The sequence below is a fragment of the Oryza sativa genome, chromosome 5 (genome assembly GCF_034140825.1).
Source record: "Oryza sativa Japonica Group chromosome 5, ASM3414082v1".
Taxonomy (NCBI): domain Eukaryota; kingdom Viridiplantae; phylum Streptophyta; class Magnoliopsida; order Poales; family Poaceae; genus Oryza; species Oryza sativa.
Window position 1 is genome coordinate 7,813,312 of NC_089039.1, and position 14,908 is coordinate 7,828,219.

The window sequence follows — 14,908 nt, forward strand, 5'->3', positions numbered from 1 at the left end:
TTTACAAAATAACCCTTCGATTCATCTTCTTGTCTCCCGTTCAACCCCTTTCCCCAAATCTATCCCCTCTGTGAGGCGTCCATGGCAGCTTTGAATCTCTGAAAAATAAAACAATGCTCGACGGAGATGGCCGCTAGAAATTAAGATTAATCAAGATTCCAGCATGCAGCCGTCAAATCCTTGCTCAACGATATGTATGATCTCAACCTCAGGATCTTTTGCATGATATATATGGCATGCCAAAATTTCGAATCAAACAAGAAATTCCGATCGGATATGCCATCGATGCACACATCTGCAACCCCCGGGCAAAGACTCATCCATTCCATCCCATGGGCAAGAACTCTTCTCTCTACAGAGTCAGGTACACTGCGCCGCAGCTGCTCCATCGGCCGAACACCATGGCCGTCGCCCTGGACACGCTCGCCCGCGCATCGTCCCTCTCCAACAAGCTGGACAACCACACGCACCTTGAGGCGTGACATGCCACTGGCCGCGCCGCCGCGCTCTGGATGTGATATCTCTGTCGCCAAACATGGCTTAATTTGAGCCGCCATTGACGTCAGATAGAGATTTTGGGGAATACATCTTGGTAAGGACCCAACACGGGAAGACAAAAGGAATCAAGGGTCTATTTACAAATTTACCCGTGTATGTGCGGGTGGTTTTATGAAAAAACGTCCCTTTGCATTACATCCGTCCGATGGAGATTGAAGGTCCCATGTCGCGTGAGTGCACGAATGCACCAAGGTGAGTGGGTACACAGGATACGATGTCTATATATCCCCAATCAACAAATATAGAAAATACTTCATCCGTCCTAATATATAGTAATATAGAACGTGTCATTATGAATTTAAACATGTATCCATGTATCTATATGAAGATATTGCTGAAACGAAGGTAATAGGAACGTAGGATATATGTTATAGTATTTGACATATAGGCCTGCAGCGTTGTCAAGTGGCAATGCAATTACTATATGATTCAGCGCTGAGCAATATGAACCAATTAACCAGATGGCCCGTCCACGTACGTAAGCGTAACTACAGCTAACGTGCCAGTTTGATTAACGATTATATTTGCTGACCAATACATTGTGCGGGAGAGGGCGCACGTTTTTGTACACACGTCAAAAATGGGCGCATGGTTTTAGACTGACTTGGAATAGTATCCATCATATCGCGTGCTGCTTGCCACTTGAGATGTGTGTGGTCATGAACTTGACTGGACTTTAATTTGCATGGACCAAATTAAGCTACAGTACTTGATCGAGTACGGAAAATTAAGGAAAGCTTCTTATCTTGTTCTTATTTTTTTTTCCTTTGAGACAAGAGACTTGTATCCTTACTTGAACGAGAGTACAAGACGAAATGGGCAAGGATCCAACTTGTATTATTTGATTGAGAGTACACGGCGAAATGGGCCTTCAAAGTTTGCACGTGGTGAGAGCCGGGTGCACGTGGTATGTCTGTGTGTGCACTAGCCATAGGCTTAAAACGAGAGGGCTGCCAGTGCGCAGTATTGTGTCCGGTTTTAACTGAGGTGGCGCCTACGTGACTAATTTTAACTAGGTCTTTGTCCAACGTGTCATTGGCGTGTATGTGGGCGCCAAAATGAGCCACGTAGGCGCCACCTCGGCCAAAACCGGACACAATACTGCCGAGGGCCCTTATTTAAATGGTTCCGTAAGTTGGGGGACCCGTCGTACCAGGTTTTGCAACGAAGGGACGAAAATTGGACTGGACGACAAATAAAGGGACCCAAAGTGAACTTATTCCTTTTTGGCCATGAGGGGGGAGGTCTATTAGCTATATGGGCTGGTCTCCTTTCACCTGCCCCAACCTGGCCGATTGGAATAAGTTCACCGAAGGTCCCTCAACTTAACAGTGAGATTTTTTGTGGTCCCTTAACCACAAAACTAGAAATGTGTATCTCCTAAACTCACATAAACTGTGTACTCAAGGTCCTATTGCAGTATTATTAACGACCAAATTTGGTAAGATATGAATCAGGTTCGGTATTGGAATCAAAGTGGATTCGGCAAAGAGTTAGATTCGAAGAACAGAGTATGCATCGGCTGAAATGGACCGGACAGAGGACAGCCGATACATTCGACAGCCGATACAGCCGATTCCGATGAAGATAGTTGTAAAACTGCTTCTAGAATCGATCAACGTGCTTCACAAGGATTGCCACGATGGAGAAAAGCTCTTAGAAAGGCAATTGTATCATCCATTAATTAGGATATTTTGAATAGTTTTTTTAGAGATATGTTTGGGCAAAAGTCTGCCGTAAAGACTTATGTGTATCTTAGAGTTTGTTAGAGATAAGAGTCGTGTCCGGCAAGGATATATCACGTATCTTGGGTATAAATATGACCCAAATCCATGTAAACAGCAACACACAGTTCAATAACACTTTCGGTGCATCGTCACCCTTTTACTTTCGTTCTATTTCGACGAGTTCTTGCTTTCGGGTTGAGTTGCATCGGTTTCGATCTTCAACTAGAGGTAAACTTGTCACTATGGCTTGCATTCTCGTGATTAGTGCTTCCATCTTTATGACACTCTAATCTTGTTTATGTTATTCGTCGAGTTATCATATACACTTTATAATCTTTATTAGTTGTGTTATATAACTTGCAATCGACTGGTTTTACTGTCAGAAAGTAGCCAATAGAGTTAGATCTCGTTATTAATCTAGATTATATCGTGTATCTACCATCTCTTAAAGATTTTCATTATCTTGTTTAGATCTTACAGTTATCTTTATGATTAATGCTACATCGGTTGAGTTCGATCTATTAAGTTCTATCTATAATTGTGATATCTAGCCTGTTTCATGATCATCAATAGAGATAGTATCAGAGTTTCAGCCGATCTTACCTGATTTAGCTACTTTTATCTTATAAACTTGACTGTTATGCTAGATCTGCCCTTTATATTAAGATCTTATTGCATTAAAGTATATTAGGCTTTCTGTTTGATACATTTTGCTTGTTTTGATATCTTAATATAGAGTGGTATCGGAGTATTAGCCGATACATATTATATCTATCTGATCAGGTATGCTATAAACGTTCATATAGTCATAATCTTAATGTACATTTAGACTTAAGTGATTTATACTGTCTCGACATGGCGTTTGATCTATCCCAATCACTTAGTTTAAGTATACATCGAGAGAAAGATTATATATCGTTAATATCTATAGCCGATCAAGTAGATTTAGTTTTATATTGCTTTGTTTCTCGTTGCCGATCTAATGCCAATATCATCGGCTTAGTGATTGATGATATGTCATTAGCTCATAGCCGATCGGCTATCGTTTATGGATTTAACCTCGTTTTCTTGTCTTTTATTCTTGTTGATTGTAGGATCAAATCAATTGGCACGCTCACGAACCTAAAAACAAGATTTTGGACCTACACAGGAGTTAAGCAGATCTTCCAGACCAGCGTGTGTTTTTCGCATCAACAAATATATATGGGTGGTTTCGCTGACGTGGAATCCTAATCAGAAAAAAAATTAAAAAAAGTACGTGGAGCCCATATGTCAGCTGCACGTTCTCTTTTCTTCTCCTTAGATCTCTTCTCTCTTCTCTCTTCTCTTCTTCAACAAGAAGGTGGGCATGGAAGCATGCTCGGGTCCCGCGAAGTGAAGAAGGCCGGACCAGCCGCAGCGCCGGCGGCGACTTCACCATCGTCGTCGTTTGGCTTGTGGAGTTGCTCTTCCCGCTGCCGACGCTCATGTCCTAGCTCCGCCGACGACGCGCGGCTCAGCGGCCGCTTGTTGCTGTCCCAGCGCTGGACAGCCTCCGCGTTCGCATGCGTTGGCGTGGCAGAGGTTCGCGCTGCTAGGGCTAGACGATGAAGCTGCCTAACTGCCGGCTTTCTTGTCTGCGTCCCACCTCTCAACGGCGTCAGCTCGACCAGGCTTGGGATCAGAGGCCGGCCACACGCGGAAGGAGGCGTGGAGGATGATGAGGCACGGCGTCGGGAGCAACGGCAACATCTGGCTCCTCGGCGGGGTCAAGAGCAATGCCGGCAACATGCTTGTCGGTGCGTCAGGCGCCGCAGCGCCGGGAAAACCGCTGTCACCATGACCGCCCTCGCCCATCGCCGCTCCGCCCGCTGCCCGCATCCGCGCTCGCCCATCACGGCTCCGCCCGCCGCCGGTCTCCCTCACTGAAGAAGAGAAGAGAGAAAAGAGAAGAGAAGGAAGAAAAGAGAATGTGCAGCTGACATGTAGGCCCTACGTACTTTTTTTTATTTTTTTTTTCTAACTAGGATACCACATTAGTGAAACCATCCATATATACTGCCATAGGACCTTGAGTGCACGGTTTGTGTGAGTTTAGAGGTACACATTTCTGATTTTGTGGTTAAGGGATCTTGAAAAATCTCAATGTTAAGTTGAGGGACCTCCGGTGAACTTATTCTTGGCCGATTAGCCGGAAGCCCGGGACAGCCCAAGCCAAGCAGGCCGACCTGCAACCCAGCAGTCACATGGACATGGCCGAAGCCATTAACTTGAGGCCCAGCTAATCGGCACAAGGTGGCTAACGTTCATACTACCCAGCTATCTATAACGTCCTCTGCATTTTTTTCTCTTTCCAAACAAAATATAACTCCCGGCCTATGTACATAGACATATCCTGTGCACATAAATTTTGCATGCACATCAACTAACAAATATTATCGAAAATTGTAGAAAAAAAATGTGCATATGCTTTTAATAGTAATACACCGATATGCAAAGTTTTAGCATCAAATTCATTATATATTAGCTGTAAAAATATTTTCTGATAATTTTAAGGTTATAAATTTGTCAAAATTTTATATTTTTCCCTACGCATGATGAATTTAAAGATAAGGCTCTCATCTTTTGGCCCAATCAACATATGCCAATGCCAAAATTTAAATTTTTGAACTTTATTTTGAAGTTGTTTTTTTAATCATAGTTTCTTTTAAACATTGTCATTTAAGTCGCTATGAGCATAACTGTAACAGTTTTAATCACAAATTATATTTTTTCACTAATACGACAAATGGTGTGTTTTCCACATATAGCCATCAAATGAGGCCATAAGATTTTACGCATAGATGTAATACTATTAATAATACATGTAAAATACCTTCTAGAAATTTCTTTGATATTTTGATAGTTGGTGTGCACAGTGTGTACACGTGAAACCTTATGTGCATAGGATACGATCCATACTTATGAACATTAGTATTCAAAACCTAGTGAATGAAGTCATGCACTCATAAGTCATAACTCTACTATCATACCCAATGGTGCTTCTCCAGTATTCCTAAAAAAAATCAAGAAGACGTTTCGTTTGATTTAAATTATTAGTGGATTATTGCCACGAATTATCTACTTGATTATAGGGATAAATTAAATATTTTATTAAATAAATTTAATAAATAGTTTATGGCAAGTGTTCCAAGTAATAAATCAAGCGAATTTTTTTTGCATAACATATTTTTTCCAAAGCGTTGGACAAATAAATAATTAAAAAGAACATCAACTAAAGTGGTACAATCAATTGCAGAATATTTGAAAGAATTAGCTAGCAGTCTAGCATGTTTGCTGCTAATTGAGCATCAAGTCATCAACCAATAGAAATTGGGCTGCACAATTATCTTTGGATTAATAGAATCAACCTGCTCACAACAAATTGCAAGCTCTGAACTATCAAGAGCTATAGGTAGCAGTAAATTGCTGAACTGAGCATCACGACTCATGGTCATGGGGAGTTTCAGAATAGAGCACAGAAAATTTCTTGGCAATCTAGAGACAGTACAAAAAGGTGATCACGGCCTGTTATGTTCTTCCATGGATTGCAGCAACGTTATTTCAAATTTTAGGCGTTCAAAATCAACAATTGGCACAGAATGTTCAGAACTACGTTCAGAGCTCTGAACATTAGCACAATATTTTAGTGTTTTGAGCATATACACATTGCGCTCTTACCTCTGAATATTTGCAGCTATTTTACCCACTGGTTTGCATTGACACTTCAGTGACATGCCGTTCTATTTCAAGAAGCATGGCTACGTGAGTACGTGTGCATAGGAACAAGCAAATTGAGGATATGTACACTGGTGGAGAAACCATCTTTCGTCGGTCGGCCGATTTCCACAATAGTCCCGGATGCAATAAAAACCGGGGCTAAAGATGATCTTTAGTCCCGGTTCAAAAGGGTAACGGGCATATTTGATCTTTAGTCCCGGTTTGTGTTACCAACCGGGACTAAAGATCATCTTTAGTCCCGGTTCGAATGCTGTCAGGACCTGTCAGGCCCTCCCGGGATCTTTAGTCCCGGTTGGTAACACCAACCGGGACTAAAGATCTTAACTTTAGTCCCGGTTGGTAATACCAACCGGGACTAAAGATCCCGGTGATCTTTAGCCCCGGTTGGTGCTACCAACCGGGACTAAAGATCTTAACTTTAGTCCCGGTTGGTAATACCAACCGGGACTAATGATCCCGGTGATCTTTAGCCCCGGTTGGTGCTACCAACCGGGACTAAAGTCCCACCCCTATATATATGTCTTCTTCCTCCTCCAGCTGCCCGAGCAAGCTTCAAAATTACTTCAAAAAAGAGGGGAGGTCATGCCAAAATTTCTATTGAATTTATTTTGGTGATTACATACAAATCGGAGGTGCCTAAAAGGTTTGCAACTTCATCCTCCAATGTTTTTTTTGTCATACTACATTTGCACCTATGTTTTGCACACTTTTTTTTGTCTCCAAAATTTAGTTGTAAGTTGATGAGAGAGAAAATGTGTGTGGGGAAGAAAGAATATATAGAAATTTAGTTCATTTGCTAAACAAGGTTTTATAAAATAGTTGAGAAGGAAAACTCTAGTGAAAGTTAATCTTAAATAATAGAAAACAAATTAAAATGAAAATTAAAAGAAGTAAAACACATTAAAATTAGTTTAAAACTTTACAAATAGTTTTTAAGAATTATTTGGTGTAATATTTTATGATTTTTGTATGAATAAAGATATCTTATAATTATTGTATGACTGTCATTATTGTAAGAATAATTATTTGTGTGCGGTTTTTTTTGACTCATGTAGATGGATCGGCAATGGATGTACGCTGACCGGCGGTCCAAAGAGTTTATTGACGGCGTGCACTATTTTTTGAGAGTGGCCGAAGCTAACAGGCAAAGGGGTTTTATTTGTTGTCCATGCAATAAGTGTAAGAATCAGAAGGAGTATTCTGCATCCAGGACTATTCATTTCCACTTGTTTGAGTCGGGGTTCATGCCAAGCTATAATTGTTGGACATCCCACGGAGAGCAAGGTGTTGAAATGGAAGAAGATGAAGTGGAAGACGACAATATTCCGGACTTTGCTCAGTATATTGGATTTGAAGGAAATCAAACGGGCGAGGAGGAAATAGCTGCTGATGGTAACGACGTTGCGGATGATCTTGGTCAGATGTTGCAGGACGCCAGGGAGGACTGCGAAAGTGAAAAGGAGGCCCATAAATTGGACAAGATGTTGGAGGACCACAGAACTTCGTTGTACCCAGGTTGCGAGCAGGGGCACAAAAAGTTGGATACCACTCTGGAGTTGTTGCAATGGAAGGCAAAAAATGGGGTTAGTGACAAGGCATTTGGCGATTTATTGAAACTCGTCAAGAACATTCTTCCGGGGGGAAACAAATTGCCCGAGACAACGTACGAGGCTAAGAAGATAGTCTGCCCGTTAGGACTGGAAGTTCATAAGATTCACGCATGTCCGAACGATTGTATCCTATATCGCGGTGAGGAGTATGAGAACCTAGAAGCATGCCCTGTTTGCAAAGCACTACGATACAAGATTAGACGGGACGATCCAGGAGAAGTTGACGGGCAGCTAACAAAGAAGAGAATTCCTGCTAAGGTGATGTGGTATTTCCCTATAATACCACGGCTAAGGCGTTTGTTCAGGAACAAGGGGAATGCTAGAATGTTGCGATGGCACGCTGAAGAGCGTCAACAGGACGGGATGCTGAGACACCCCGCCGATGGTTCGCAGTGGCGAAACATCGACAGAAAATTTAAAGAATTTGGAAAGGACGCACGAAACATACGGTTTGGTTTGAGTACGGATGGCATGAATCCTTTTGGAGAGATGAGCAGCGGCCATAGCACTTGGCCCGTTACGATGTGTATCTACAACCTCCCCCCCTGGCTATGCATGAAGAGGAAGTACATAATGATGCTGATTATTATTCAAGGCCCCAAGCAACCTGGTAACGACATCGACGTGTACCTAAGACCACTGGTCGAAGATCTTAAACAGTTGTGGAAGAAGGAAGGTGTCCCCGTGTGGGACGAGGACAAACAGGAGGAGTTTAACCTACGAGCGCTGCTGTTCGTAACCATCAACGATTGGCCTGCACTTAGCAACCTATCCGGACAGTCCAACAAGGGGTACAAGGCTTGCACTCACTGTATGGATGAAACAGAAAGTACGTATCTTAAGCACTGTAGGAAGGTTGTATACATGGGTCATCGTCGATTCCTTGCAGCAAACCACCCGGTACGGAAGAAAGGCAAGCACTTCGAACATAAGGCCGACCACCGTACGAAGCCTAAACATCGCAGCGGGAAAACAGTGTTTGCTATGGTTAAAGATCTTAAAGTAGTGTTCGGAAAGGGGCCTGGAAGCCAGCATATAGAGAGCGAAGATGGTCACGCGGCGATGTGGAAAAAGAACTCTATATTTTGGGAGTTACCATATTGGGAATTCTTGACGTACGCCACGCAATCGACGTGATGCACCTCACTAAGAACCTTTGCGTAAACCTTCTTGGCTTCCTAGGTGTATACGGAAAGTCGAAAGATACACTGGAAGCACGTAATGATCTGAAGCATATGGAACAACGCGGCGACCTTCACCCGGAACCAAAGGAGAAAGGAAGCCATTACTTGAGTCCAGCCAGCTACACTCTTAGCAAGGCAGAGAAGGAAAGTATGTTTGAATGCTTGGAGAGCATAAAGGTACCGTCTGGATACTCCACGAATATCAAGCGAATAATAAGCACGAAGGAGAAGAAGTTCACAAACCTAAAGTCTCATGACTGTCACGTGTTGATGACACAACTGTTACCAGTTGTAATAAGGGGTATCCTTCCAGACAATGTCCGGGCAACAATAACAAAGCTATGTGCATTCATGAACGCAATTTCGCAGAAGGTCATCGATCCAGATAGATTAGAAGCCCTTCAGAATGAAGTGGTGCAATGTCTCGTCAGTTTTGAGTTGATATTTCCACCTTCATTTTTCAATATAATGACGCATCTGCTTTGTCACCTTGTGAAAGAGATCCGTATTCTCGGGCCTATGTACCTACACAACATGTTTCCTTTCGAGAGGTACATGGGCGTTCTGAAGAAGTATGTTCGTAACCGTGCTCGTCCAGAGGCAAGCATCGCCAAGGGTTATGGAACAGAGGAGGTCATCGAATTTTGCGTAGAATTTATCGAAGACCTTCGCCCAATCGGGGTACCTGAATCACGCCATGAAGGGAGACTACGGGGAAAGGGAACTCTCGGAAGGAAAGCAATAACGACGGTAGACAACAATTTATTCCGTAAAGCCCATTTCACTGTTCTGCAAAACTCTTCATTGGTAGCTCCTTACATCGAGGAGCACTTGGCTCTAGTTCGCGCCAGGAACATCGGTAAGTCCGATGCATGGATTACACGGCATCACATTGATACTTTCCCCGCATGGCTACGACAACATCTCATGGGTAACGAGTCGATCAACCAACAACTTGCCTTCCTGGCGAGGGGACCGTCTGGGTCGATCGCGACATTCCAGGGATATGAGATCAATGGGTACACATTCTACACGAGAGCCCAAGACATGAAGAGCACGAACCAAAACAGCGCTGTTCGTGTCGATGCCATGGGACACGATGGAACAACTGCCACGTATTACGGTGCCATCGAGGACATATGGGAACTTGACTATGGTCCTCTCAAGGTTCCTCTGTTCCGGTGCCAATGGGTTAGGTTGACTGGTGGAGGCGTAATGATTGATGACAGTGGGATGACAACTGTTGACCTTAACAAGGTTGGATACTCGGACGAACCTTTTGTCCTTGCCAATGATGTAACGCAAGTCTTTTTCGTGAAGGACATGTCTAGCAAAGGAAAGAAGGGCAGAGGGCCTGATGAGCCTAAGCGTCAAGTGGTTCTCCCAGGCAAAAGAAAAATCGTCGGAGTTGAGGACAAGACTGACGAGGATTACGATCAGTTGGATGGGCAACCCCCTTTCACGGTGACGATTGACCCTAGCATCCTCCTATCAAATGAAGACACCCCTTACTCTCGCAGCGATCACAAGGAGGGAACAATAGTGAGGAGAAAGTACGTGCCGTAATTATTGTGTACACGATGTAAACTATTTTGGATGTATTGATTATCTATATAAATCAATTGATGTATGGCATATGTTAATTACGCACGATTATTAGAGGTTTCAACAAGTTTAAATCATGTATATGCTAGTTATATGTGATACTTACAATTTTTAAAAGTTTTAAATCACACAGGTGGCAATTTCATATGTATGTTAATTAGAGTTTTTAACATTTAATTTACTAGCATTCATATGCTAATTATAATTGACTAGAGGATTTTTAAAAGTTTTAAATCACGCAAGTGGCAATTTCATATGTTAATTAGAGTTTTTAACATTTAATTTACTATCATTCATATGCTAATTATAATTGACTGGAGAATTTTTAAAAGTATTAAATTTAATATATTTTTAAAACTATCATTCATATATTAGAGTTTTTCACAATTTAATTTACTATCTTTCATATGCTACTTATATATGACTATTCGAATTTTTAAAAGGTTAAAATCATGCATGTGGCATTTACATATGTTAATTAGAGTTTTTAGCATTTAATTTAATATAATTCCTACGCTAAGTACATATGATGATTACAATTTTTATTAATTTTAAATCATGCAGTATGTACATACATATCTTAATTAGAGTTTTTACCAATATAATAATATCATTCATATATATGCTAAGTATATATGATTATTGGAATTTTTATTAATTATATTTGCTTATTACGATTTATCCACTTAATTTATTACAGCCAAAAATAATTTTTCGAAGTAATTGTCATTAATCTTTGTACTTTAAATAATGTTAATGCATTAACTTCTATTTTATAAACACATATGTAAGCGAAAATCATATGCAGTGCTATAATTTTTAGTCCCGGTTCTTAACCCTAACCGGGTTTAAAAAGAATTTCGAAATAGCGGGAAAAGATATTTACTCCCGGTTGTTGAGAACAACCGGGACTAAAGATATCTTTTGTCCCGGTTGTTGAGAACAACCGGAAGTAAATATCTTTTCTTTACTCCCGGTTGTTCTCAACAACCGGGACTAAAGATATCAAGATATCTTTAGTCCCGGTTGTTCTCAACAACCGGGAGTAAAGATCTTTTCTTTACTCCCGGTTGTTCTCAACAACCGGGCCTAAAGATATCTTTAGTCCCGGTTGTTGAGAACAACCGGGAGTAAAGATCTAGGGGTATATATATTCCCGGTGCGCCCTCGTCTTCTTCACCAACACTTAAATGTTTTCGGCCGATCGATCTCTCTCGGCCTCTCTCCTTCGCCGCCACTGCCTAGGGCAAATCCCCGCGCCGACGCCGCCGTATCTCGCCGTCGTCTCGAGCTCGTCGTCCTCGCCGCCGCCTCCGCCTCCTCCGCTGCCGCCGCATCTCTGGGGTGAGAGCCGCCGCCGCCAGATCTCCCTTCATGCATCTCGATCTCTCCGATCTCGATCTCTCTCCGTCGCGCCGCCCGCCACGAGACGCCGCGCCACGACGACGACGCGCCACGCCGCCGCCTTCGACGCCGCGCAACGCCGCCGCCGCATGCCAACGCCACGCCGCCGCCGCCGTCACCACGCCGCCGCCGCCTGCGCCACGCCGCCGCCGCCACGCCACGCCACGCCACCGCCGCCACGCCACGCCGCTGCCGCCACGGCCCCACAACGCCACGCCGCCGCCGCCGTCACCACGCCGCCGCGCCAACCGCCGCCCCGATGCCGCCACACCGCCGTTAACGAACGAGAACGAGAACGATCGAACGAACGAGAGCGAGAACGAACACGTCAACATACGTTGCCGCGACAACGTGAACGAGAACGAGAACGATCGAACGAACGAGAGCGAGAACGAGAACGATCGAACGAAGACAAGCGAGAACGAGGGAACGAACGTGAATGAGAACAAGCGAACGAACGTGAATGAGAACGAGCGAACGAACGTGAACGAGCTAGGGAACGTGAACGAGCGAACGAACGAGGACGAACGTTAACGTGAAATGCAATATATATATATATATATATATATATATATATATGTATATATATGTATATATATGTATATATATGTATATATGTTACTTCGCATTTATCCTAATACATTTTTTTGTATCTTGCAGAAAAGACGTGTTGTCGGAGTCGTCCGTCAAGCCTGAGTGGAAGAGCTAGCCCTAGAAGGAATTGGAGCAGGCAAGTGACGTAATAATATAAATGATTGTTATATTTGTAATGCAATTAATTAAGATTATTAGACCTGTAATTAGACTTATCATATAAGATTGTGTAGTGTTCTAATATTATTTGAGTTTTAATATAAGATTATTTTATTGCAAATTAGACTTAGTATGACATTATTGACTACGGAATTGGTGCGACTCCTAGCAATTGACTATTGTAGTCTTAATTAGACTTAGCATATACGCACGAAACACTTAGCATACATTACTATTTTAGTCTTAGCATGTAATATTATTTGAGTTTTAATATAATATTACTTTATTTGTAATTAGACTTGGTATGTAATTATTGACTACGGAATTGGTGCGACAAGTAGCAATTGACTATTGTAGTCTTAATTAGACTTAGCATATACGCACGAAACACTTAGCATATACATGACTATTTTAGTCTTAGCATGTAATATTATTTGAGTTTTAATATAAGATTATTTTATTTGTAATTAGATTTAGTATATAATTATTTACTAGCTAGGGTTGTATAATATACGTCACCTAGACTTAGCTTATATCACGATTTGTAATTAGACTTAGCACGTAAGGTTGTGTAGGGTTCTAATGTACGACATTTACACTTAGCATACATGACTTAGATTGTTAAAACATAAATGTCTCGTGACTTAGCAGATGTTTCTTGTATCAACAGATGGCTGACCGCGATGAGGAACAGATATTGTACGATACAATCGCGGAGGGAAGCAGCCAGTACTGGAATGAAGAAGAGGGGAACGAGGATCCAAACCAGTACTTGAACGAGGAAGGGAACGTGGAGAGGGATGCGGAGGGGAACCAGCAGGGGCACGTGGAAAGGGATGTGGAGGGGAACCAGGAGGAGGAGGCTAGTGGTAGTCAACCCTCCGTTGGACAGAAGAGGGCACGCGGGCAACGAGGTGCAGCGAAGAAGCTTGAGGGTCGGCACATCATAACGGAAGTGGAAGAAGATGGACGTCCTAGTGCCCCGGCCGAAGCCGCCAAGAACTATGTACGTCACAGCGGTTGGGTTGTGCGGGATAACGTGCCTGTCAGTACGGTGTACTGGCGAAGAACAAGGGCACGCGGAGATCATGAGAGCTTTGTCCCAGATTCGGAGAAAGAGATGCTGTGGACCACAATGCTCGAGACATTCACCCTTCCTGCGGGTACAGAGGACAAAGTGAAAAGGTGGACTCTGAAGAAAATGGCAGAACAGTTTCAGAGCTTCAAGGGAGATCTGTACCAGAAGTATATACTGAAGGGGCAGACACCGAACTTCGACACATTCCCAAAGCTAAGGGATCACTGGGACGAGTTCGTTGCATATAAGACAGGTGAACAAGGGCAGGCGATGATGGAAAGAAACAAAGAAAATGCCGCCAAGAAGAAGTACCATCACCACTTGGGGTCAGGAGGCTAGAGCGTCGCGATGCCGAAGTGGGAGCAGATGGAGGCTAGCTTGATTGAGAGGGGTATCGAACCGGCAACAGCCAATTGGCCGGAACGATCGAAGTTCTGGTACTATGCTCACGGTGGAACGCTCAACCCAGCTGATGGCTCACTGGTCTTCGGCTATCAGATACAAGAGGCTGCGCGACGACTAACAGATGCAGTGGAAGCCTCCTCTCAGGGCACGTTCCGACCAGACAGAGATAGGGACGAGCTGACACTCGCCCTGCAGACTCCAGAGCATCCAGGACGAACTCGAGGGAAAGGGGTGATTCCTTGGAAGATTGGTTTCAAGGAGGACATCCACACGTACAGGAGTCGGATGAGGAGCAAGAGAGATACCGAGGCGAAGATTGCAGACCTAGAGTTCCGGGTATCGAGCTACGAACTCAACATGCAAGAGGAGGTGGCAAGGAAGGTTGATGAACGCATGGCCGCACATCGGTCCCATGATCCCCAGCCGACCATTCCTCCTGCAATGGTGAGCCCGTCAGGAAACCGTAGCAGCTGCGCCTCAACGGGGCAGGTAGGATCACAGAGCATGGACGCCATGCAAACACAGGACGAATCGACCTGTCCCGTTGATGACTTCACTCAGCGGACACCATGTGAGCTGCATATTCCTTTCAAGAACTTATCAATAAAGGTAAGATTTAGCCATTCCGCTAGTTGCTGCTTATATATGTTGATTACTAATAAATAATCTCTCACAACATGAAGGTGGCGTCGGGCATGGCCATCCCAACGGACCCTTCAGGTACTTACCACTGCAGGCCGATTCTAGCAGGATACTCCAAGGTCGAAGTTGAGTTGGTCGAAGGCGCGTACGAGGACCTCGAGCTGGATTACCCTGGAGGAGACG

At 43.4% G+C, this 14,908-nt stretch overlaps 1 protein-coding gene across 1 annotated transcript; it reads left to right on the top strand.

Annotated features, from left to right (window-relative positions):
• The first annotated feature begins 7,108 nt into the window (after nucleotides 1-7,108).
• LOC107281079 (uncharacterized) lies at nucleotides 7,109-10,476 on the top strand. Its single transcript, XM_066310393.1, has 2 exons — nucleotides 7,109-8,773; nucleotides 8,926-10,476. The coding sequence occupies exons 1-2, from the start codon at nucleotides 7,115-7,117 to the stop codon at nucleotides 10,402-10,404; spliced, it is 3,138 nt and encodes a 1,045-aa protein (XP_066166490.1). The 5' UTR covers nucleotides 7,109-7,114; the 3' UTR covers nucleotides 10,405-10,476.
• The last annotated feature ends 4,432 nt before the right edge of the window (nucleotides 10,477-14,908 follow it).